General features: G+C 36.2%; 1 protein-coding gene across 1 annotated transcript; it reads left to right on the forward strand.

The window, feature by feature from the left end:
• The first annotated feature begins 9,467 nt into the window (after window positions 1–9,467).
• LOC121430015 (protein jagged-1a-like) lies at window positions 9,468–27,405 on the forward strand. Its single transcript, XM_041627284.1, has 6 exons — window positions 9,468–9,627; window positions 12,587–12,682; window positions 17,583–17,696; window positions 19,959–20,072; window positions 24,235–24,540; window positions 27,048–27,405. The coding sequence occupies exons 1-6, from the start codon at window positions 9,480–9,482 to the stop codon at window positions 27,194–27,196; spliced, it is 927 nt and encodes a 308-aa protein (XP_041483218.1). The 5' UTR covers window positions 9,468–9,479; the 3' UTR covers window positions 27,197–27,405.
• Window positions 27,406–27,902: the final 497 nt, after the last annotated feature.

Here is a 27,902-nt window from a genome sequence, read left to right on the forward strand (position 1 = left end):
AAAAATTGGTCTACAATCAAATGTAGGCATCGAATTCTATCAAAGGTAAATTAGCTTAGCTGGGGTAATATAGGAGCGTTTTGAGCACCTAACAAGACGGAAATGTGCGCTATATAAATCCTATATTATTATTAGATCCTTACGTTCCTCCCTTTCCAATTCTCTTGTTACCCCAAAGTTTCCAAAACTTGGGGTGAAAGATCATTTGTTTACTCATCCTCGAAACTATGGAACAGCCTCCCTCATAACATCAAACAGTGCTTGACTTCTGAAACTTTCAAAAATTACCTCAAACATTTCTGTTCAATTCTTCTTAATTTCTTTTATAATTTCCTAAAAAGCGCCTTGAACACTCTACAGAGTGGATTTGGCGCGATATAAGTCTTAATTATTAATATTATTATTATTATTACGATTATTTTTATTATTATCATTATTATTATTAAAGGCCTTTTTTATTGTCTGAGAGATTCCTAGAAAAAAAAATCAGTATGGTGGTGCTCTTCAAAATGACATTGGTTTATTGCCTGTAATGGGTTATAACACAATATTTAATCATGAATAATTATTTTTCAATAAAAATCATATTATAGTTATGATTTTCATTCCTATGCCAAATGATTTCAGTAATTTTTATTTATTTGTAACATTCCATCAATTGTATATCCTTTAGGGAATATTGTACATGTATATATTTACATATGTGTATTGAGTGATGTATTCATTACACTATTCTTAGTGTGTGTTTATATGTACATATTAGATACAAATTATTAAGAACTCCATGATTATCATCAATATTATTGATGAATGTCTTGGTCTAGTGGTTACGACTTTTGTATTTCAATCTGAGGGATGTAGGTTCGATCCCTAGCCATGGCGTGGTTTCCTTCAGCAAGAAATTGTCCCACTTTGTGCTGCACTCAACCCAGGTGAGGTGAATGGGTACCTAGAAGGAAGAAATTCCTTGAGTGCTTGAGCGCCTATGGGTAGCCAAGTTAAAGCTAGGGTAATAGCCATGCCCATTTGGAGATCAGTTTTCTGAACTGAAGTGGTTACCCTGGTTAGATATACCATTATTGAAAATATTATTATTTCAGGCATTTCGTGGTCTATTGGTTCTGACTCTCGCCTTTCAAACAGAGGGTCGTGGGTTCAAATCCTAGCCATGGCGTGTTTTCCTTCAGCAAGAAATTTATCCACACTGTGCTGCACTCGACCCAGGTGAGGTAAATGGGTACCGGCAGGAAGTAGTTCCTCAAAAAGCTGTGCGCACCAGAATTGGTAGACTAACTTAGCCGGGGTAATATAGGAGCGCCTTGAGCACCTGGCAAGGTGGATAAGTGTGCTATACAAATCCTATATTATTATTATTAATATTCAACTTGATTGACCATTTATGATGGGTGTACTGGTGAAGTGTCTTATTACGCAGTTGGACATGAATAGCTGATGGGGGGATCCAACCCAAATATTAAAAAAATATTTTATAGAGGAAAAAGAAAAATCAGACAAGTTGAAAGGTGAAAGTTTTAAAAATATCGGGCAAACAATAAGAAAGTTGTAAAAAAAAAAGGATAATCACTATACCTAGGGAGACTTGCAATTAATTGGTGGTGTCATTATAAGCTTAGAGTACTCTTTCATTAATTCCTATACATAAAATGGCTAAAATGTCATTTTTTTGTCCTGTACATAAAATGGCTAAAATTTAATTTGTTCTATAGTCCTATACATATAATGTCATGTTTTTTTTCATTAAGACATAAAACTATAATGTGTTATATTTTGATTACTGCCCAAGGGGAATGGGTATTTTGGAGAAAACTGCATTACCCACATGGTAATGAAGTACATGATCTACATTGTGGGAAAGATGTCCCTACCACTAGGAATAATTTACTTACGTGTATCCTGTTGCCAATTTACATATTCTAAGGTATCTCAATTCTGAAACAGCCATAACTTTCTTACTGTTTGCTTGATTTCTTTCAAAATTTCACCATTCTGTGTTTTTTTTTCTCCTCTCACACTGCAAAAACTCCGGTGTTGATTTAACACCAGCCCGGGATCTATATATGTCCACACCAGAGAAGTATTGAAATAACACCAGTTTAGAATCAAACCGATGCTGTTTTTAATACTAATTGGTGTTGTATAAACACCTATCTGGTGTTAGACCAAAACCAAACTGGTGTTGTTGAAAAATTCTCTGGTGTGGACATATATAGATTCCGGGCTGGTGTTAAATCAACACCAGTACTTTTGCAGTGGATATTTTCTCTATTTTGAATTGATGTCACCTCTGTATGTTATTTCATGACATTGTTTTGATTTATTTTTATTGATTGTGTATAGTGTATATATGTAAAACATTGGAAACGATATATGTATTTTAAGATTGTACACATACCTTTATCGTGATTCTGTATGGATCAGCTGCCTCATGAATATTCATCACCTTGATTCTAATCATATATTTCACCCGTCCAGATTATTTATTTTCAAAGCTGATGAGAAATGTTATATTTGAATAAAGCTGCAGTGAAAATAAACATACTTGGTTTTGTAGTTGTAATGGATGTTGGGGGACTTTTGTTTATTTTTCTAATATGGTTTAAAGGAAATGTCCACCCCCGAACAAAACGGTTAATTTGAATAAAAAGAGAAAAGTCCAATAGCATAACAATGAAAATTTCATCAAATCCGATGTTGAATAAGAAAGTTATGGCATTTTCAAATGTCACTTAAATTTACAAAATGGGTATATGCGAATCCTGGTTTATATGCAAATGAGCAGACTGGTGACGTCACGAACTCACTAGTTCTTTTGTATTTTATTATGTGAATTATTCTTATTTTCGTCTGTTGTCATGTGAAAAAAACTCCTCTCTGAATATGTGGAATTACAATGTGTTTTAACATTTTATGGATCAGTCAAGTTGGCCTTTATTGTCAAAAACACAAGAAATTGTGAGGGACATAGTGATAATGATAGACTCTCATTTTTTTATCATCACTGAGTTGTGCATATAACCATTTAGTGAAAAATTGGCGAAACTTTCAAATGTTACTTTCTTATTTTACATCCCATTTTGATGAAATTTTCAATGATATGCTTTAATTTTTCTCTATTGATTAATATCAACATATTTCTGGGGTGGAATTTACCATTAAGTACAATATAGATAAAATGCCTTGCCTCCGTATATTATTGTGTTCTATTCACAGTCCTCTCTAACTTCATATCGGTGATCATTTTAATCTCAATTACTATATTTATATGAACTTAATTCATAAGAACAGCTGGTATTACTGAAGCGTTTACGTGCCTCTTGCTGAACTTCGGATTGAAGTCGTAATTGATATTTCATCAAGTTTTTAAATTATGCATATTCTATTCTGATATTTAGTGTTCATGTGCTATTTAATTTTGATCCTCCAAAATGGACCTTGAAATAATGAAATGAAAATGAAAGCATGTGCATCATTGTGCAAGTTGACAGAGAAAAGCGGGGGGGGGGGGGGGGGTCAGAATAAGAGAGGAAGTTGGATAAGAGCGCGAAGTGGGAGCAGAGATTTCTCATACCGAAGAAATGTTTTTTTTTTCCTTACATCGAAAATGAACTTTGTTACGCAGGAAAATTATTGAGGAAATATCAATCGAAATGCAAAACTTCCATATTTGTTGGGGCATTGCCTGTCGTCCACCCTGAAAGGTTTGGAGGGGAAACTGCCCCCAGGGGGGGGGGGGGGTCAGTGACGCTTACGTACAATTTAAGATTTCAATCAAAATATAAAAGAATTGCTTATATTTTCGTACAATATAATACAATAAAATCTTCTTTTTTTTTCATTTTCAGATGCTTTTCTTTCTTTCCCCATTTTTTTTTTCTTTCTTTTTTTTGCTCTTGGTAGTAAAAATTTCGGGGCCTTCCACATTTGTACACCAGTACCATGAATGAAGTCCGGAGCGGAGCCCAGGCTGAACCTGTAGAGATTCAACACAATTTAAACCTTAAAGGGGAATGAAACCCTTGGGACAAGGGTCTTGTGTGGAAAGAGACAAAATCAAAGAATAAAACCAAGGAAATTTTGAGAAAATCAGACAATAATGAGAAAGTTATGAGCATTTGAATATTGCGATCACTAATGCTATGGAGATCCTCCCATTGGCAATGCGACAATGCGACAGATATGTGTGATGTCACATGTGAAAAACTTTCCCTTTGATGGACTATAAAATACCCCCAAAATGTTTCTTTTTGCTCTGTCTTATGATGATACAAACTCTTTATCCATAATATATTCTTTTAATTTCTGTATTACAAGCCCTCTTATAGAAAGAATTAATGAATTAATGATAGATGTGTTAAAAGGAGGCATTTTGGGTGAAATATATACAAAAGCAATGGGAAAGCTGTTTTTAACATATATCACACATCTTTGTCGCATTGCCAATGGGAGGATCTACACATTACAATGATGATCTAAACTTCAAATGCTCATAACTTTCTTATTATTCATTCAACTTTTCTCAAACTTTCGCTGATCTGTTTCTTTGATTTTATGTTTTCACACAAGCTATTTTGTTCGAAAGGTTTTATTTTCCTTTAAAAATGGCGCCGCTCATGAAATTAAAATTCTAAATATCAAAAACGCATATAGCCCTTGGCTAGGGCCATAGGCAATGTTTGTGCGGTATACATGGTATAGGCCTTCTTCCAGATTCTCTCGAGGTCCTTTTCCCCTGATTGCGACAGTTTATTGCGTGCAATTTAGCAAGCTATTACAGAGTTCATACACAAACGCCATTCCATTCTTACTTTATCTTCAATCCTCGGCAGCTGGGCCACGTTCCTAAATTCTTCTGGGCTTTTTTCCTTTTATTTTTCTTTATTTGCCAATGCAGCATTTTCCCTTGCATTTTAGCTTATTCATTTTTAATATGTTTTTTCTCCTTTTCCACTTTCCTTCCTTTACCTTTTACCTATATCTTCTCTTTATTTTCTTTCTTTCTTCTTTTTTTTCTTGAACAAAACAAATATCCGATATGGGCAAATAAAGACGAACTTTGTAAGATATAATTTTTTTGTGCCACAGTTGCAAAGTTTAAGGTATCGTAGGGCTGAGACGAGTTTACAAGTAAACGACTGCAGCCATACTGATATCATCATCATCATACGGGTGTCGATCCCGGGGGATTGGGGATATATCCCCCCCCCCAAAAAAAAAAAATCAGGTGGGGTGGTCTGTACAGTCATTCCCCCACCCCAATATTTGTTGAAATACTGTTTCAAGCCAACTCGCAACACTTTGGACACTGGTAATCTAAAAATGAGCCCATGGACCCCAAATTTTTAATATTTTAACGCCTTCAGAATATATTCCTTTACTAATCTGGAAAGTATGAAGTGACTTGGATTTTGAATTTTTTGGAGTAGAACTACGGAACCATTCGTATTTTAGACATTTTGGACGGTATTATCAGACTTTTGCACGTTTTCGGCGCATTTTGTGCTGTTTCAAGCCAACTCGCAGCATTTTAGACAGTGATAATTTAAAAATGAGCACATGGACCCCATATTTTTAAGATGAAAATGACATGGATGTTGAGTGTTTGGGAGTAGAACTATATGGAACCATTCGTATTTTAGACATTTTGGACGGTATTATCAGACTTTTGCACGTTTTCGGCGCATTTTGTGCTGGTTCAAGCCAACTCGCAGCATTTTAGACAGTGCATAATTTAAAAATGAGCACATGGACCCCATATTTTTAAGATGAAAATGACATGGATGTTGAGTGTTTGGGAGTAGAACTATATGGAACCATTCGCATTTTACACGGTATTATCACACTTTTGCATGTTTTCGGCGCGATTTTCAAGCTAATCAACTCACAACACTTCGGACATTGGTAGTTTAAAATCGAGCACAATCATGGACCCCACAGATTTTTCTAACTTCCCTACACCTTCGATATACATTCCTCTACAATTATGCCGAATTCGATGAAAATGACAGGGGATTTGGAATAAACTGCAGTTTAAACTTAAATAAAGGCCCGGCCGGGGAACGAAATGAAATAAGAGTGAATGAACAAACTTAATTGGACTATATGCACTTTATTCAACGCAATGAAACTTGGATTGAAAGGTTCTCTGCTGAGTGCTGAAAGAAGGCTCATATCCCTGTGTTCAAGGGGCTATCGCAAGAGATTTTAGCCAGTTGTATAAAATAAATGCTAGTTTACGATTATAAAATGATGTGTAATATGATTTAGTAATTTTTGTATAATACTCATTTCAAGTGCCATTGACATTTTTGTGAGACACACTATGCGGTGATGAAAAGAGTCATAGCCAAGCTAAGTGAACTCGAATACAGAATACACTACACACCTCCAAAGTTTCCTGTGTAATTAGAATGTACAACCTTCAGAATACGCGCGCTATATGTGTAAAGTTCATGGTACTTTCACATTTTACAGTGATCGTTGTCATGACTACCACCATCATTTATGGTCTATATAAAGGCTTGGAATGGCACACAGGAGTCTGAGCGACATTAATTGCATCGTCAGATCGTGGAATCTTCAATCATTCAGGGAGCTGAGAGGTGGCTCCTCAAGAGGTGAAGTTAGAAGAACCCCAAGATCTACACATTCTTACTGTCTGAGATTTTTTTCGTCAATACCCTGGGCTATCCATCTGTTTTCATATAAATAAACGATCATCCATAGCAAATGGTAGTGGCCGGAAAAGTAGGTTACAATGGACTGTAGCACAGTCCTAAGTATTCTGCTCTTCGTCTCCGTGTCATTTCTTTTCGAAGGTAAGTAATAATAACATCGGTATTACGGTCTGTAAACTAGGGTTTTTTCTTAACTGCTACGGGGACGGATTTAAGACCACAGCAAATGTATTGAAAATATCAGTCCAATGACAAAGAGCGGCTGGGAGGTCTTTGTAAAAAAAAATGGTCAAACGGAACAGCAGTTCCGTCCTAAGTTTCGGACAGGACAAAAAAAAAATGCATATGAATGTCGTTTGTCTACAGTACAGGACGAAACTGCCATTTTGACTTACCAATTTTCGACAAAGACTTCTGGGTTGTTTATTGTCATGAAGGGCATGTGACAATTCCGTCGTGATTTTATGGAAGCGAAAAAGATCTAAAAACATTAATTCCCAAATGTTTATTTCATATTCTTTTAGAATGTTACAGGGGGGGGGAATCTCTCCCAAAAGGTTGGGGGGACTGTTGCACCCACAAATGTAATAACGCCCACAAATGTAATAACACTTTACCCACAAATGTAATAACGCCCACAAATGTAATAACACTTTACCCACAAATGTAATAATTTTTGATCGCCCACAAATGTAATAATGACTTTACCCACAAATGTAATAAATTTGAAGGGATTTTTGGCGAATCCGTTCTGAACTAAAATCCTATAGTAATGCGTTCATATAGCACAAAAGTGCAAAGTCTTTTTTTCAGACCGGGTTAATAAAACATCAAAGTACAAGTCCAAAGTCTTTTTTCCAGACCCGGTTGTTTCAAAAATTATAATATAAATCCAAAGTCTTTTTTCCAGACCCGGTTGTTTAAAAAAATATAATAGACATTATGAATAACAGTTTAAAAAACAGTATAAAGACCCCATAATCTTATTAATGCTGGATATAGCGTAGTCTTTCAGCCCGACCATTTTTTCTTCAAAAAAAAAAAAACGCTAATAGTAAGAATTAAAAAAAATCAAAGTCTAAGACCAAACAAACCTTCAACCTAAGAACCTGTTTTAAAAGAGGTTTAGAGGGTTGTCTTTATTCCAGACCTAAAACAGTTACGAAAAAAAAATCTTCTAACATAAGACCTTATATTCTTATTCTCGTGGAATAACACGAGTTTTAAAACGTACTCTTTCCTCCAGACCCGGCTATTAAAAAAAGTAACTGAAAAACTTCAAATCTAAGACCAAATTTCCAAAGTTTCACCCAGTAAAAATATGTCTTTTATTGGATAATACTACTACCCCTACTAACGCGTGGGTAAAGCAGACATCCTTTCTCCAGACTTGGTTACTATTTGAAAAATAAAATAATTTTTACAAATATTCTAAAACGAATACCCAATAATATAATTACTGTGGAACAACATGAAGACCGATTGTCGAAGATCGACTTTCCTCCAGACACAATTATTTCAGGAATAAAAAATCAATAAAACTCAACCCCCAACAACGAATCTAAGAACCAACAATCCTCCAAATTAAGACCATGCATGTAGAAAAGCACATGTTTAGAGCGTATTCTTTATTCCAAACCTGGTGATTTAAAAATCATTTAAACAATCCTAAAAACAAAAGACTCATATTCTTATTCTTGTGGAATAACACGAGTATTATGCTTTGTCTTTCGTCTGGACCCGGTTATTTAAAAGATAAAGAAATATTGAAAAAAAATGACAGCTGAGACCAATCTTCAAAATTAAACCCACTTAAAATGCTTGGGCTTAGAGTGTTGTCTTTACCCCTCACCGACGTATATTATAACTTTTGAAACGACCGGGTCTGAAAAAAAGACTTTGGACTTGCATTATAATTTTTGAATTAACCGGGTCTGGAAAAAGACTTTGGACGTATATTATAATTTTGAAAAACCGGGTCTGGAAAAAGACTTGGACTTGTACTGTAATATTTTATTAACCGGGTCTGGAAAAAAGACTTTGAACTTTTGTGCTCTTTGAACGCATTACTATAGGATATTAGTTTAGAACGAATTCGCCAAAAATCACTTCAAATTTATTACATTTGTGGGTAAAGTGCATTATTACATTTGTGGGTAAAGTGTTATTACATTTGTGGGTAAAGTGTTATTACATTTGTGGGCGTTATTACATTTGTGGGTAAAGTCTTATTACATTTGTGGGCGATCAAAAATTATTACATTTGTGGGTAAAGTGTTATTACATTTGTGGGCGTTATTACATTTGTGGGTAAAGTGTTATTACATTTGTGGGCGTTATTACATTTGTGGGCGATTATTACATTTGTGGGTGTAACAGGGACAAGGGGCTGGAAAATTTGACAAGCAAAAAAAAAGGTCATCATCCAAAAAGTAAGGTCAGCTCGTCCTAAAATACATGGTTTATTTCGATTTTGAATGATGAATTTCTTTCCATCATAAAAGACCAGAAAAAGTAGGGGGAGTGGGGACATTTGATATTGTGTCCCCCCTACTATTTTGAGTGGGGGCACGCCCGCCCCCCCCCCCTGTCCCCTGGGATTTCCGCCCGTGGAATGTTAAAGTGAGTGTTTGTGACGGGTTTTGAGTATTAATATTAGCTGGTTGTTATTTCATTTCATTTTCTTATTTGTTTGTTTGGTTGTTGTTTTTTTCAGTACGGGCTAATTCTCTGAGCAAGCATTCGACTTGCAGAGACGACCTCGGGCTCAACTATACCCTGCCTATGTTTGAGGTCTGCCCTGAGCGCCCCGATGGCAATGGGAAGATGGTGGCTACAATCCCCAAGTTAATCCCAGTGGCGCATCCTCGTGGATCATGCCCAAACTCCAGGAGAGCGAGGATAACGGGACACCGCTTGTGCAGATTTCCGGGTAAGATATACATATAGGAGAGGGTGGGGCGGGATCGGGGGGGGGGGGGGGGGCATGGACCACACATCTCCAACCAAAGTCTCCAACTAAAAATAAATAAGGAAGTTAAATGGCAAGGAAATGAGAGGAAAGGGGTAAAATTAATCAGTTTTTATATGTAAAATAATATCACAAAATAAGATTTTTTTTAATAAGAAAAGGTCAACATTTTTTGCTCGTTCTCTCGCTCGCGGCTTTTTAAAAATTCAATTTGCCCCATATGCCTTTTCTGCTCCCCTTAATTTGTTTTGAGTTTATATCATGTAAGGTTTAAAATAGTTCGTAATTACGGGGGGGGGGGCATGCACTGAAATAAAAGCCTGTTTGGTGATTTTTTTGGGTCCTCACTATTCTTCATCTGCGTATCAGGACAGCTTCCCCGCTGAGGACAACTCCCCGGGGATTACTCCCAAATGGCAACTCCCCGGAGACGATTATGCAATTTACCTTTGGGACTCCAAACAACAGGAAACGGACAGGGGGCAACCGTTCTCACTACCTTCCTAACACAAAAAGACTGGAAACTAGTTTAACGTGCAATAAAAACGGTCGAAGCGGTCTTGGAAGTGATCTTCCAAACCGGTTCAGAAAACCACATCGCGATGTATAGGCCTACTGGTTTTAGCGGAAGTGAGAACACAACCCATGCACTCTTCAGAAGGCGATCTTTTCGCCATTGGCGGCGGAAGCCAGAAAATTTAGGGGGTGTCCAACTTAAATTTTTGGGATGGACACAGGTAAAAAATTTGACAAGCGCCCCCAAAAACCTAAATTTTATGAGTTGCTAACCCAAAATTTTTTAACAAGCAAAAAAAAAAAAAAAGTCATCAACGTAAATTTAAGGGGGGGACAACACACGTTTCAGGGGGGTACACGTGATTTTAGGGGGGGCGCAGGAAAAAAAGTTTACAAGCAAAAAAAAAAAAAAAAGTTATCAAAACTTAATTTAGGGGGGGCCGTCCCCCCCAACTAAAATTTAGGGGGGACACGTCCCCCCGTCCCCTCCGCTTCCGCCGCCTATGCTTTTCGCACACTTCGAGCGCGCTCCTCAACACACTGTATGTGGAATTGCCTACGCTCCCGTTTCAAATTTCTTGCGAAACATGTCACCCCACTGAGGGTGTTCCCATAGCAACAAGACCGCTTTTCGTGACGTGGTTTTGAAAACCACTCTCGGAAGATCAAAATGGATCGCAAGCAGAGCGATCTTCCAAAGTAGTTTCCTGAATCGGTTTCCAGTAAACCAGTTTTAGAAAGTACAAGGTGTTTGATTTTTTATTTGATTTATTTTATTTAAACACGGTAAAAAGCCCTCGATAATGCATTAATGTTTAACAAAAAGCCCAGGCAAAAAGCTTTTATGTTTGACGCATTATCACGTCTTTTTCAGGGATACGACACGCAGAATGAAGAAGACGTGGGGTTGCTTCGAAAATTCGGAATGCATTGGAAGCTTATTTGTATCTCGCAAAGATATACACAGTAAAATAGCCTACGTGATTTCCGAGGAATTTACTGAAAATGTTAGTACATAAGCACTATTTGGAGAAAAAAAAGAAACACCTGATTTTGCTTGTTTTGTAAACGTTAGACAAATACTATATGCAAATCGTTTCTGGTCGTTCTTAAAACCTACACCAACTTTATTGTTTTTACTGTTCTTGTTTTACATGCTCCTAATCAAACGGTTTTATGATTAAAGCAAGTGGGAAATAAAATTGGATGCAGATAACTATTAAAGGGGAAGTTCACCCTAAAGAAAACTTTGTCGTGAAAATAGCAGAAAAAATAGTAAAAAATATTGGTGAAGGTTTGAGGAAAATCCGTTAAAGAGTAAGAAAGTTATTAGAGTTCAAAATTGTGGATTTGTGACGTCACAAACGAGCAGCTGCCCCATGTGTTATGTAATATAAAATGTATGAATTTCAAATTTTGTATGGTTCCTGATGCCTTAATTTTTTTTTCTTTTCATGATCGGGTATGAAATGATTTGTCTATTGATATACAAAAGTTACAGTGAAAACCATTTTCAATTTTCTGAGAAAATGACATTTCATTGATTTTTTTACCATTCGCTATGTAGGAATGCTGCTCGCATATGACGTCACAAATCAAATAATTGAAATTCTAATAACTTTTTAATTATTGGATGAATTTTTCTCAAACCTTCGGCAATATTTTCTATTATTTTTTCTGCTATTTTTACAATAAACTTTTTGTCAGGGTGAACTTCCCCTTTAATCTGCAGGCACGTACAGACCCTTAGTTTTCGCAATGCAGTGCATAATGCAGGGTCTGACGTAATGAGACTACATTCACTATGTACTGTGGCTGGCTCTATCAGACCATAGAAATATACCGTTATGTATAAGCATGGACTGTATAAAGGCGACCGCACACCTTGCGATTGGTCTGCGACCCGATTTCAGAACAAAATGTAGTAGAAGTTGATGGTAATATTGAGACTTGGAATATCTAACTGTGTAATATTCTAAACAATCGTACGAATTCCTTTGTTCAAATCTGTGACTATATGCTCTCATCGATCCTTATTAGAATAAAAGCGAATCTAATATCTGGTCGTAATGACGTCATAGCAGTCGTACGATTGGCTACGATTTGAAACCAATTTGGCCTTTACTCCAAAATAAAGGCTGGCGATCTTTCAAAACGGTTACTTTTTCAATTAATCTTAACCTCAAATGAAATGACATGCTCCATTCACATTTTCAGAAAATGAGCAAAATGTGATTTGTTCCAAAATCGGATCACGAACAGTCGTAAGGTGTGCGGTGGCCTTAAGACATAAAGTTTGGCGTTTAGTCTTCACTCTCGACATAAATAGGTTCAGTGTCAAAAATGAATCTATGCTTGCAATTCCGCGAAAAAAAATCACGTTATCGCAATATTTCATGAATAGATTGCCTTGGTAACCCATGTAAAGACTGCTGGTGTGAGGAGACTCAGATAGGATTCAAATGCCTCTGCGCGGATGGCTACATCGGGAGGAAACCTGGTAGGTATTTTACCATTACTAAAATTGTAAAATCACACGGGGGGGGGCACACGGATTCAACAAGGGTAGTGGTGTGGGGATCCGAAATCTGAAACCATACCCTTAAAGGGGAAGTTCACCCTGACAAAAAGTTTATTGTAAAAATAGCAGAAAAAATAATAAAAAATATTGCCGAAGGTTTGAGAAAAATTCATCAAATAATTCAAAAGTTATTAGAATTTCAATTATTTGATTTGTGACGTCATATGCGAGCAGCATTTCTACATAGCGAATGGTAAAAAATCAATGAAATGTCATTTTCTCAGAAAATTGAAAATGGTTTTCACTGTAACTTTTGTATATCAATAGACAAATCATTTCACATCCAATCATGAAAAGAAAACAAAATTAAGTCATCAGGAACCATACAAAATTTGAAATTCATGCATTTTATATTACATAACACATGGGGCAGCTGCTCGTTTATGACGTCACAAATCCAAACTTTGAACTCTAATAACTTTCTTACTCTTTAACGGATTTTCCTCAAACCTTCACCAATATTTTTTACTATTTTTTCTGTTATTTTTACAACAACTTCAGGGTGAACTTCCCCTTTAAGGGTAAATTGCCAATTCGTCCGCTGCCAACTCGTCCACTCACCACATGGTCTACCTTCACTTAGTCTAATGAAAATTCCTTCCCCTAACAACCAAGTGGTCCAATAACCATTTGTCCCAACCAAATCAGCAGTTGGTCTATGACCATTTCGTCTCATAACCAGTTGGTCTTATATTCGTTTAATCCATTTTGCCCAATTAACACTTCGTCTAATTAGACCAGTTGGTATATGGACTAAAATGGCTATTGGACCAACTGGTAATTAGACGAAACGGAGAGTGGACCAAATGGCAATTAGACCATGTGGATATTGGACGAACTGATGGTAGACCAAATGATAGTAGACGAATTGGCAATTGGACGAATTGGCATTGGACTAAATGAAACAAACACCCGTAAGAATTGACCAACACTTTGACTGTGTGATATGAAAACTGTAGTCTTACCATAGCTAGACTATAACCACATAACACAGAGAATGAATTCGCTTGTAATTTTATTCATACACATAAACTGAAATGTTTTTGATAGAGGAAAGAATTTTGTTTTGCTACTTGGTAAAATAATTAGTGTGGTATGAATGAATTGAGTGACAGGGTATGTTATCATTCAAGTGGACCTATATTATAAGTCTACACAACTGAGAATGTTGCATTGTTTATGCTGGCCAGATGTGAGTAAGCTAAAGTCTTGAGATGGCGCTATTAAGGCTAATATGCATGGTTATAAATGTGGATTAAAAGGCTGCTGTATGGTGAGAAATATTTAGGTTGGAAAGTAATGTTTGACTACTTTTTAGATCATTGGGAGGCCGGAGTATATTTCTTTGTAATTATGATGCAAATAAAATGGACTTACAAGGTATACCAATATTTTATAAAGATATGTTGAAAGCATGGCAAGATTTGGATCAATGTATAAACTTTGAGGAAAACAAGATCAATCCTGTGATTTTTAATAACAAATTTATATGTCTTCATAATAAACCGTTTTTTTATGTTGAACTCTTTCAGAAAGGCATATTTCAAGCATCAGATATTATTGTAGGAGGTCAACTAAGACCAGTCTCATACTTCCATAACCGGGGTTACACTGCTGATAATCTGCTGATGATTCAAAAAATTTTTCTGTGATTAAAAAAGAATGGATACAAAGTGATTTTATAGTTATAGATAGTGAAAATTTTCAAATAGAACTGAAGATCTTTGGTTACCTATATAAATTTATGGATTTAAAAGCCAGATATGTATATAATTACCTTATCGAGCAATTGCAAAAAGAGTACATTTTAAAGGTTTATGATGGACATTGTGAATATGATCTTGGAATAGGGGAGTTGAAAGAAACCTTTACAAGATTGAAAAATGCTTTTATATGTAGTAAACAAAGGGAGTTTCAGTACAAACTATTACATGGGGCAGTGTATACAAAAGAGAAGCACTTCCAATTTGGTTTTGAGTCAGACAATTTTTGTGCTTTTTGTAAACAACAGGTAGAAACATACCAACATTTATTTTTTAGATTGTTTAAAGATTAAATAGTTATGGAAAGATCATCAAAAAGCTTCATTTAAAGGAAGTTAGGATTGATGATTGGAAAACAATTTTCATCGGTCTATCTGGTAAATGTGTGAGAATACATGCAATAAACTGTATAATCTTTCTGTTAAAACATATAATTTTTATTTCCAGAGAAAAGGGCGAGCCACCGTCCGTACAAAAAACAACAGATATGATTAAAGGTTACAGAAACAAAGAATATAATATAGCCAAGAAAACAGGGAATTTGCGAGTACACTTAAGAAAATAGGAACAAATTGGTGCATTTCTTTGACTTATCATTTATCGTATTTTATTTTATTGTTTTTTTTTCAATGATACAAAGTTACAGATCGACAGACCGGAACGGATGTGCTACCTGTTGTATGATGTGTGTGCGTGAGGTTTTTTTTTTGTGTGCGTGTGTGCGTGTGTTTTGGGGGGTGGTATGATTGTGTGGTAGGGAGTGTGGGGTGCGTGGGTGAGTAAAATATTATATATATGTACACTGTTAGAAAATTTATCCTTAAACTAAAAGAAGTTCCTGCAGCAGAGTCTCGAGAACACCTGTAATCTTACCAGATTGCGTAATCTTACAGGAAATTGGTATTTGGTGTGTGTAATCTTACAAATTTCCTTAAATAAAACACTCTTTTCCCCTTTTTCTAACAGACCTGTTCTGTTAAATTGCAGAAAAATTCCTGTTTCATGAATTTAAAGAATGATTCTGGTATTGCTTTCTGCAAAATCTTCTTTTATTTTTCTGTAAAATCAGGGTTTTTTAACAGTGTAATCTTCCTCTTAAATAAGGCTTGTATATAGTTTCATGAAAAAAAGTTTATATGATTTGACATAATTTTGATATTAACATTTAATAGATATTGAGGTAATTTTTTCACAAAAAAATGTTTCAGATTGTTGAAAAAGAGAAATTTGGCAGTTTGATTTCATTTGTAATCATTTCTAAAATATTTGTAATCTCATTGATATTGATATATTTATTTGTTTGATTGTTTATTGATTGTATACATGCAAAGAATCTTTATTTATATGAATTGTGATTGTAAACTTATTGATTTGAAAGAGGAAGAAAATAAAATATTATTCAAAACAAAAAAATGATTATGCATGAAATGAGGGATTCGGAAACTGATGGCCCTTTGCAGATTGGGGCCGTTTGGAACGGTAATTCAACTTGAAATTAACGTTAAAGTACGTCCTGGTGGGTGTTTCATAAAGCTGTTCGTAAGTTAAGAGCGACTTTGAGAACGACTGGTGATCCTTTTGTAGTACATGGTAATACTTCATTGGCGATGGTTTAGCGCGTAAGAAAGGATCACCAGTCGTTCTTAAAGTCGCTCTTAACTTACGAACAGCTTTATGAAACGGCCCCCTGGTGAACTGACTGGTGAAATGAGGAGCTTAAAAACGGGAGAGAACTGGTTGGTCAATTTAAAGGGGTGAAAATTATATGCTTGGGAACTGCTTGACAAGGCGTGATGCTGCCATTTAGTGAGAGCCCACCCCCCGACTCCCGATGACATGGTAATGTCTCTATTATCATGGTATGAAGTTTGTCACGCAAGGATCATGTCAGCCATATCAACTATGGCAATGGCACGGGGCTGCGTCACTCGATTTTGTTTCAAAAGACGCCCTTGACGATTGACTGAAATGTCATTTAAATCATTATTTCTGAATTCAAGCTTCGACAATGTCTAAACTATCATTTTCGAGAGACTAATTAGCACGGAAAAATAACCATCTTGCATGCATGTCTCTCGATCATCGTAGAGAGCAATGAATATTCATGGAAATATTTGTAAAATCATAGTGCACAAGCGCAAGGAACATGCTGGCGTGAGTAGGAAATACTGGTGGCAAATGGCGGTAAATACCGCCTCGATATTTTTTCTGGAGGAAAATGGGAAATAGTTGGAAATGCAGGGAAATAATAGGAAAATACTTCTTGAATATTTTCAGGTATTGCCCAGATGTTTCTCAAGCGTATTCATTCCATCATTTCCATTTAAGCCCCACCCCCTTTACATCTTAAAGTACTTTCCCATCATTTTCATTGCAAGTTCCAGTACTTCCCACCTGGATGGGGAAATACCTAAATTTCCCAGGAATATTGCAACGTACTCAGTGGAGGTTCACGGTCGTATAATTTGCTGCTGGGCTGGTGAAACTATATAGCTCGTAATTTAAAATTTAAATATTTTGATGACAGTTCAGAATAAGCTACAGATTTTAGGGTCAAAACATGGGAAGCAACCTTCTTTTGCCTCGAAAGAGTTCTTCACGTGTATCAGAAGACTGTTTTTAGGCAAAGTGAGACTGCCACCATTGTTATATTTTTTATATGCAGCCCTTTCTAAACTGCCCTCTAATTTTTTTAATTTTGAGATACTATACTTTATGAAGTAAATTTAGTTTTAAAGCAAATGAGGACTTTTTGTTTGTTTACATACACTGTAAAAACTCCGGTGTTGATTTAGCCCGGAATCTATATGTCCACACCAGAGAAGTGTTAAACAACACCAGTTTCGTTTTGGTCTAACACCAGAAATGTGTTTATACAACACCAATTAGTATTAAAACAGCATCGGTCTGATTCAAAACTGGTGTTGTTTCAATACTTCTCTGGTGTGGACATATGAAGATTCCGTGCTGGTTTACATCAACACCGGAAGTTTTGCAGTGTATTATCAGATCACACACTGACTCTGATTTACATTTGCATCTTTTCTGTATCTTAGATATCCATGATTGCAGCAGTAACCCGTGTGGTGATCATGGTGCTTGTCATGATGAAATAAATAGTTACACATGTGAATGTAATGATGGGTGGACTGGAACACACTGCGAAACGGGTTAGTATTCCCTTCTCATTTCCCCTTCCATCTGCATGATCTGCTTTGAAATTAGTAATTTTCATCGTTTATATAACTAGAAATCCGGCTTTTCGAACACTAGACCTATGTCTGCGTATCAAACCGTGTCCCGCGGAACCGTTGGACCCCCTTGCAAAATTACTGGGTGGTGTTTCATAAAAATCTGTTCGTAAAGTTACGCACAACTTTACGGACGACTAGAACCTGTTCTTTGGTGCTGAATCAGTTACATAGAGATATCATTTAGCGTAAGAAAGGGTCACCAGTCGTGCGTAAAGTCATTCGTAACTTACGAACAGCTTTATGAAACGGGCCCCTGTTCTGAAAACTTCTAAGCATGTATGTACTCTTCTGAAAAACCTTTCCACAATATTTACAAGCTAAAGTGTCTAGTTTTGTTAGGACGTGGGTCCCTATGGTTGGAGTAACATTCTATGTCAATTCCATCTCCTTCTGTTAAGTCATTAAAACCCGTAAAAATAAGTTATTTAATTCATATGTAAGGACAGACCAGATAAAATCAGTAGGAAACTGAAATAAAGATATTTAATTTTGGTTAATATATCATAAATCATTCGGAGAATGAATTTAGGTAAATGTGATGACGTCTTACATTTAATGAAGTTAATTTAAACAAACCATTCGGTATAGAATTTGGAGATGAATATTTCTTATCAGTATCTAGTGAAGTTTTTTATTTATTTTTAGAAAGATGTATTTTATGTTTCTGTTGATATAAGCGGAAAGAAATAGTTGGCTTACTTTTCCTTAGTGGAAAAAATAGCAATATTCAAATTTGAAAAAAATGTCTGTATTTTCAGTCTTGGTATGAAAAGTGCATTGTATGACTTGATTGGTGATAGGGGGCATTTACTCACTCATGATGAATATGAATGAAAGTTTTGTTTCAAAGTGAATTATTTGTCGTATTTTTCTTTATGTCAAACAATTAAAGTGTCGATTTCGAGTGAATATTGAAAATTCAGAAAAATCCCTTGAAACCTTCACATATGAAAATATTAGTTAGTGACCGAACGGGATGTTACTATATCTTTGAAACTTTGCTTGGAAAATGAATTCTTTTCAACAGTAAACTTTCAGCTGTCTTCAGAGTCGTGTATATACGGGAATCGTGCTGGAAATGTTGCTAGTGTTTTTTTTTCTTCCAGAGACAGCATATTTCACTGGTCTTGAAGACTGCTGAGAGACCTTGCCAATGTAGGGTCGTGTGGTCCAGTGGTTAGAGCATTAGACTCATAATCGCAAGGTTGTGAGTTCGAATTCCCACTCTGCCATTGTCTCCACTTTGATAAAAAGGCCCGAGAGTGATATCTGTCGTCTACAACGTCAGCCACTATGACTGATTAACCTATAGACGTAAAACGTTTCATAGGTAATTGATTATATACCAGCTTGGCGTTTACCAGCAAAATGCTGTCCTGCCGAGTTCCTATGGGAGTTACCACAAACAGAAACAGAAATTGTCGGTCTTTCAGTGGTCTCTCAAGGGTCTCTGTTCTGTGGAATGGGCGCCTTCCATCATTAATATCCGGCTTTCCGAACACAAGGTCTGCATGTCAAAGCGAACCGTATACCGCTGACTGAACCAGCGGAATGAGGATCGAGACATCAGCCCACTGCCCACCCCCTTCGGTTTCCCACTGAAGATGTAAAAATACGTCAAAATTAGAAATTTTGTGATTTTTGCCTGTCCGCCCCCTTCCCCATGTTCGCCTCAATTCCCCTCCCCTATTAAAAAAAGAACAAAAAAAACTTGGGATATCATAATCCCTCAAAGTGTCATTTCTGGGACATTTACTTTATTAAACATGATTTTTGTTCTTCATCCTGCCCCATCTTTTCGTATTCTCTTTACTGTGTCTTTCTGTTTACGCTTACCTATAGAGGTAAATGCCATATACCCAACCCAGTGGCGTACATAGGATTTTCCTAAGAGGGAGGCAAATTCGTCCGCCAAAAAATTTGACAAGCAAAAAAAAAGGTCTTCAACCACAAATAAAGGATCTCGTACCAAAAAAATTTGACAAGCAAAAAAGGTCTTAAAGTTAAAAGGAGCCATTTGTTGCTCCTCAGGGATCAGTTGTATTATAACTCGTCAGGGGGGGGGCAGTCCGCCCCCTCTGCCCCCCCCCCCGTAGATACGCTAATGCATATACCAAGGAAATTCCCTGCAAGATCACACACTGTTATGTCTGTTGTCTTCTTTTCTGTGTCTTTTAGATATCAATGAATGCAGCAGTAATCCGTGTGGGGATCATGGTGTTTGTCATGATCAAATAAATGGTTACACATGTAAATGTAATGATGGGTGGACTGGAACACACTGTGAAACGGGTGAGTTATTTTCCACTAATTTTTTTCCTCCATCTGCTTTTAAATCAGGACTTCGTTTACGTTTTAAGTGCTGTTTCCAAGGCGCTTATACGTATGTTTTGCGAATGATTTGCAAAGACGCGAATATAACAAGGTAAAAGCGATATCGTGTCTCGCCTACTTATGAAAATAACCAGAAATATCGTGATTTGCGAGGGCACGCAACAGAATTGTATCGAAACTTTATTGTGAAATGATTGGGATGGAATAACACTTGTCATAGGAGCCTTGTACGGAAACTTCAATGTTGACCTGGAAACGACCTTTGACCTTACCATGTGACCTCCCACTGCAGCAAAACATGCAGGCCGCCTAAGTACATCTACCATCCAAGTTTGGTTGAAAAGCGACTTCCGGTTGTGGAGTTATGTGTCATTAGATTTGTGACGGACGGACGACATTTGGATCCCTAAGTCTCGCCTTCACCTCTGGTGGGCGAGACAAAAATGAAAAAGTCCATCATTTGTATTTTAACTGACATTGTGCACAAATTCTTACCAGAATATCAAATAAAATAAAATCAAGTACCCAGAATGCACATTCACCGATAAAATTCAAGGTCAAAGCCTTTCAAAGGTCAATGACCCTTTTTACATTATATACCATATTGCATAATGGTATCTCTGAGATGATAAGGTACAGGCTGGCGATCATGGTGTCAAAATGTACAGATTCTCACAAGAAGATAAAATAGAATGAATTCAAGTACTTAGAATTGACATTCACCAATGAAATTTAAGGTCAAAGGTTTTAAAAGGTCAATGACCTTTTTACATTATATATATATATACCATACTGTATAATGGTATCTCTGGGATGAAAAGGCACAGGTTGGTGATCATGGTGTCAAAATGCAGATTCTGACCAGAAGACCAAATGAAATAAAATTAAGTACCTAGAATACACATTCACCCTTAAAATTTAAGCCAAAGGTCAATGACCTTTTATAAATTATAAACCATATTATATAATGGTATCTCTAAGATGAAACGGCGAAGGTTGGTGTTCTTGGTGTCAAAATACACAGATTCTTACAGGAAGATTAAATAAAATAAAATTAAGCATCAAGAACTTACATTCAGCTTTAAAATTCAAGGACAAAGGTCAATGTCCCTTTTAACATAAGATAATGATAATGGTATCTCTGAGATAAAACATCACAGGTTCGTAATCTTGGTGCCAAAAGGCAAAGATTTGTGCCAGTAGATTAAACAACAACAAAATCAGTATACAGAATATTGTTTCACCCTTGAATTCCAAGTTCAGATGAAATAATATAAACATATATATACATATATAATATATATATATATATATATAATATATATATACATACATACATATATATGTGTGTGTGTGTGTATAATCTGTATGAAATAAAAAATAACAAAACATTTATCCTATGTGTTCATATTTGTGATAATGTAAATAAAGATGGCTAATTTGTAATGAAAACAAGGAGGTTTCATAGTTTGTCTGAAGTAAGGTCATGGAGAATGTATTCAGGGCTCAGAGGTCAATAACTCTTTCCAAAATATCAGTGGAAATTGTTTAAAAAAGGTGATAACCAAATACCGCTTCTTCATATACTGCGATGCATTTCCAAAAGCAATGAAAAAAAATGAAATGGATTATACAATTTGAAATTTGATGCATCATAATATCTAAATCAAGGTTCTCGTGTCTTTCTCTCCAGCGATAGTCCATTCATCTCATTAGCTTAATCTTCTGAAAATGGATAGGATAGGTCTAAATCTCATGTCACAGCTTGCATCATCTTAGAGCATTTCCAAACAGCAGAGGGATGACGATTAAGATGAAATGAAGGCCATCATTAAAGCTGCAGCTTTTGTCATAGTAAATGGCATGTATCTCAACTTAAAAAAAGATGAATCCCTGTATTGTTATTAATTACCTCTCATTGCGAGCTGCCAGAATCTCTTGAGATGCTAATGCTGCATGACAAAACTTCATATCTGCTCTCTAGCTGCCGTAGGTCACCCATGATGCTATTTCTACTGGGTATCAGTTTGTACAAGGATCATGTTTGGTCCCGAACAACTGATTGTTATCATGCATAGTAATGAAATTCAAAAGGAGATAATAGCTTACAAGTACACATCCATTGACCTAACAACACTCCTACAAGCACCACTTCCAGTTCTTGAGGATCAAGCTGTGCAACATAATATAGATCCTGGTATGTTATCCCTTGACAGAACATAAGGCTTTCATTGAATGGGCCAGATCAAAGTCCTGAAGATGTCAGAAGGTTTCCAAGAGTTTGATTACTCTTTGCTGAAGTTGAGACACAACTTCATTTACTATGACCATAGAGCTATAATTGTAATAGCTCCATGCTATGACAAAACCTGCCGCTCTAATGATTGCCTTATTTCAATTCTTCATCATTGTCCCTGGCTATATGAAAATGTTCTTGGATGATGCCTATCTTTTCCATTTACAGATTAAGTTATAGTATATAATATTGATTGTAGCATTTGAGGTTAGTGAATATTGCTACAGAGAAATTAGTACCATGATTTATATTTATAAAATGTATATCTAAATGCTGCTACTTTAGACAACTTCACCATTATTTCATACATGATTTTTTTTACACTTTTGGCAATGCATTACTACAGTATATATTAAAGAGTGCTATTTGATTTCAATTCCACCTCGAACTTGTATTTTGACATCATCATTGGTCCAGGAATCAACTATTAAATTTCTGTTCATTTTCCACGCAGGTGAGTCTTTTTCCCATCAGAATCACTATATACCTACATGGTTCATTGACCTCTAACCCCTAAATATATTTTTCATGGCCATTATTTATCCTTATTTCAAAGTGAAATTATTAAACATCCAAGTTTTCATTACAAATAGCCATCTTTCTTTCTATTATTCACAAAAAATGTGAATATAATGGATTAATTTCTTTTGGGGGGAATAATAAATGGATATATCAATATTTATTAACTTTTGACCTTTGACATTGGATATCAAAGGTGAAGGATAATTTTTTAATATTATTTTGTGCCTTTTTATCTTCTTGCAAAAATTGCTTTTTGACACCAAAATCACCAACATACAGCGTTTTATCTCAGAGATACCATTATACGATATATAACCTATGTAAAAAGGTCATTGACCTTTGACCTTGAATTTCATTGGTGAATGAGCATTGTATGTACTTGATTTTATTTTATTTGATCTTCTTGTAAGAATCCGTGCATTTTGACACCAAGATCATCAACCTGCGCCTTTTCATCTCAGAGATACCATTATATTGTATATGGTATATAATGTAAAAAAAAGGTCAATGACCTTTGAAAGGCTTTGACCTTGAAAATTTTCGTTTAATGTGCATTCTGGGTACCTAATTTCATTTCATTTGATATTGTGGTAAGAATTTGTGCATTTTGACACCATTATCACCAACCTGCGCCTTTCCATCTCAGAGATACCATTATACAGTATAAGGTCATTGACCTTTGACCTTGAAAAAATGCACTTTCCCCAACCCGTATTCCTCCTAACTTTTTTTTGGTAAATGTTGACACCCATACCTACTCAAATCAGTCAAAAAACCATTTCCAATAATTTTATTCCAGATGGTTACTAATTACGGGATACTAAACGCGCTGTAACGCGTTTTGAGCCATTCTGGAAAAAGCGCTTTATAAAAATTGGCTATTATTATTATTATTAATCCTGATTACAGGGCTGCGTGTGAATATGTGGATGAAAGTCCGGCCATGTTATTTAATTAACAAAATATTTTCATGATTGTTAAATATCATTATAGTTGGCATCATCCGCACGATTTAATTACAAGGGGGGCGGGTTGGGGAACTATACCCTCTTTTATAAGCTGCTATATACAGAATTTGACATTCGAGAGAGGCGGGGTGGCACGTCTCCCGCCCAGTACGGCCACCACTCGAGTACATTAAACATAAATATATGTCTATAATTCTAAACAGGTCTTTTTCTGTTGAACCTCTTTAGAAATTGGGGATGGCAGAATTTAATGTCTGTCTTTTGAATAACATATATTTTTTATATAATTATTTTTTATTCATTTTACCTGTTATTGTTTTTAAACTTGCTTTAGCAATCTGTCCCAGTGGTTGGTTCTACCACGCCCAAAAGTGCTATTTTCGAGAGTCAGAAAGGATGCCATGGACTGCTGCAAAGGAATATTGTGGTAAGAAACGCGTCACATTGTCAGGCGGGATCGGGATGAGACAGGCGTCGCTGCTATTGGTTGAAAATCGAGAGGAAACTGACGTCATTGCCAATGAGTTTCTGCCTAAAAATGAGTCCAAACCTCGAGTCTGGATAAACTGCAACGACGAGCTCGAAGAGGGTAGATGGGTCTGCAAAAGCGATGCCTCGGGAACAGTTTTGCCTTACAGGAGTAAGAAAAACACACATTCGCATTTTTATCATTAACTTTGGGATCTTTCATTGAAATTTGTTGGTTTTTGAAGAGTGCCGTGGGTTCCACGTACGGTACACCATGCTTTCGTGGGCGTTATGTTGGTCATGAACAGGACGACCCAAACTCGACATTTCGACATGTGTGTTCTTGTCGTCTTCAGGAGATGCCCACGAAAGAATACATGGCACGTGAAACCCACTACACTATTCATCTTCTTCTTCGCCATGAAAACCATCAGACGTTATCTTGCTGGTTGTTTGTTTTCACGGTAATCAATTCCTCTTTGATCTTATATTCTCCCTATTCATTCAAATAAGTTTCAGCTCAGTCCTATTTCAAGTGAACGGAGGTCCATCGAGAAAAAACATTTGTTTTCATTAAAGACATTCCCAGGATTCAGGAAGTGGCTGTTGGAGGTTACACAGGCCTATATAATTACAACTGGCAGACAAAAGCTATTCATTCGAGCCAACCCATTCTCAGTGAAATGTGATTTTGATGATTGACAAAAAAGAATGAATATGACTGACAATCTAACATTGATTTTAGGGAGGGTACCTACTGAACTTCTTTTTTCCAAACTTGCAAAATATATCGCCTTTTGGAACTACTTTTTTACTGGCGGAAGAATTATAGTGCCATTTTACTGTCTCAAGTGATGAATTTTATCCTGTCAGGTATGGTCTTCATAAATGCCCATTTATTTTTAAAATGATAAGGTCGAAGTACCCTTTTCTGGTCAGATATGGAAATGTAAGACATATGTAACATATCGCAGACACAGGTGACAAGTGTGACCTTCTAGCTCAGATTTTTTAAAAGTCAAACCAATGTTAACCAATCACTTTAATTGTCTGTAATCATAGTCAGTGGCGTAACTACGGGGGGGCATGGGGGGCACGTGCCCCCCCCCCCCCCCAATCGGCTGGCCAAAAAAAAAAAACGGGGAAAAGGAGAAAAAGAGGGAAAAAGGAAGAGAAACGTAGTGGGGGAAAGAAGAAATTGTTGTTTATCATAGTGTTATGTTATATAACATAAGAAGCATTTTTCACAACTTTATGAAACATTATTTGCTTGTGTCTTCATTGTTCCTGGTGCTCGCATAGACTTTTTAACGAGACATATAAAACTGCTGTACTAAAGCCTCCCGTTTTCAAATCAATATACAACAAAATGATATATTTCCTCGCAATTAGAGTTATTATTGTTTTAAGTAGTGATATATTCTTCTTTTTCATGACTACTGAAGGTTATTGCCCTATTTTAAGGTCTTAATATAAAACATTTTCTGTCCGTGCTAACGTTCGCATTAGTGGATTGGTGAGATCTCTGCTCTTCATGAACTCCTAAATTCAGTCCTTAAAATGTCAATTTTTCTGATCTGAATATCAAAAATTTTAGCTCGCGCTTCGCGCTCGCATCATTTGGTTAGTCAAATACGTGGGGTCTTAGTGAATTCCTACAAACAAGCCTTGAAATGCCCCTCTTCATGTCTGAATTTCCTAGATTTTCAGCTCGCACTTCGCGCTCGCAGTATTTCATTAGTGAGATGCGTATGATAATCATGATTACAATGACTTCAAAAAGTGCTCCATGTGTTTAGATGTAATTCTAACCAAATCAGCAAGCGCTTGGCACTCGCATTAGATGACTATGGTGAGATATGTATACTCTGACTTAATGGATTCGTAACTATAGTCCTTAAGTTATCCATGTTTCGTGGTCAATATTTACAAAAATTTCAGCTTGCGCTCCACGCTCGCATCATTTGGTTAGTCAAATACGAAGGGTCTTAGAGAATTCCTACAAACAGCCTTAGAATGCCCCTCTTCAGGTCTTTCATTTCCTAAATGTTCAGCTTTCCTAAATATTCAGCTTCAACATTTCCTAAATGTTCAGCTCGCGCTTTTGCGCTTGCAGTATTTGATTAGTAAGATACGTATGATAATCATGATTACATGACTACAAAATGTGCTTCATGACTGTGTTTAGATGTAATTCTAACAAAATCAGCAAAGGATGGCACTAGCATTAGATGACTATGGTGAGATATTTATACTCTTAATGGATTCTAAAATATAATCCTTAAAATTTCCATGTTTAGGGTCAGTATATACAAGAATGTTAGCTCGCGCTTCGCGTTCGCATTGTTTGTTTAACGAGACAGTTAAGTATCATGATTACAAAACAATTTGCTTATAATGTAAACTTTTAGCCCTCAATATCAAAAATTTTCAGCTCGCGCTTCGCGCTCGCATTATTTAATCAGTGAGATACATATTCGTTTGATGGCACTGCACGTCTTTAAAATATCTCTATTAGGTCAGTACACCTGACAACTGAGCGCGCTTCGCGCGCTCCCTAAGTGACCCGAATTTTTTGCTTGTGCCCCCCCCCCCAATGCCGTGACCCACGGTACGCCACTGATCATAGTGTTTCCTTTTAATTAGTATAATGATGACGATTCAATTAATTTGTTACAGATTGGTTCCCTGGCCAGCCCGCTGGAACTGGGGATTATGCAGTCATGAGAAATAACAAAGACGGTGAGATCAACGGTGCTAGATGGTACGATTGTTATAAACGATATTGTGAGACGCCTGCTCTGGTTGTGTGCCAAGTACGCCTATAAGTTAATGTGTCACGCGCGTAAAACATTCCCCATAGAGTTGTGTGTTAAAATGGTACTTTTGAAAAATTCCCCAAAAAAGATAAACGTGAAAATTTATCAACTGAAACAGTAAAATAGCCTTATTCTACCGCCAGTCAAAAAATAGTTCCAAAGTCATTGATATATCTTCCCAATTTGGGCAAAGGAAGTTCAGTAGTTAACCATTTGTAGAATCAGTGTTAGATTTTCAATTATATTCATACACTTTTGTCAATGAGCAATATCATGTTATTCACTATATGGATGTACACAATATCCTACCTACATAGCCCAACAGTGAATGCAATAATATAGGGCCCTATTTTCCTTCTAAGGTGTAGTTATGTAAATTTTGTGTAAATATCAGGATATCAGAACTGCCCTAAACATCAAGAGAATTAAATTGATTTATTGTAAAGTAATTCGAACTTGGATAATTATTGTCGTTATTTTTATTTAAATCTGCAGCTAAATTCATCTCCTTTGATACGAGATTTCCAAAAAGAAGAATTGTAGTTACTATTTTGGGTTTCCTTTTTCGGCCTAAACAAATTGTAAAACTCATCATCATTCAACACTGAAAAGGGGTAATTTTCAATTACTGGGAATTAAAAGAGAAAAACACTAAATGCAAAAAAATCCATTGGCGGCGGAAGCACAAAAATTTAGGGAGGGTTCACCTGAAATT

Source organism: Lytechinus variegatus, chromosome 16 (genome assembly GCF_018143015.1).
Source record: "Lytechinus variegatus isolate NC3 chromosome 16, Lvar_3.0, whole genome shotgun sequence".
NCBI lineage: Eukaryota > Metazoa > Echinodermata > Echinoidea > Temnopleuroida > Toxopneustidae > Lytechinus > Lytechinus variegatus.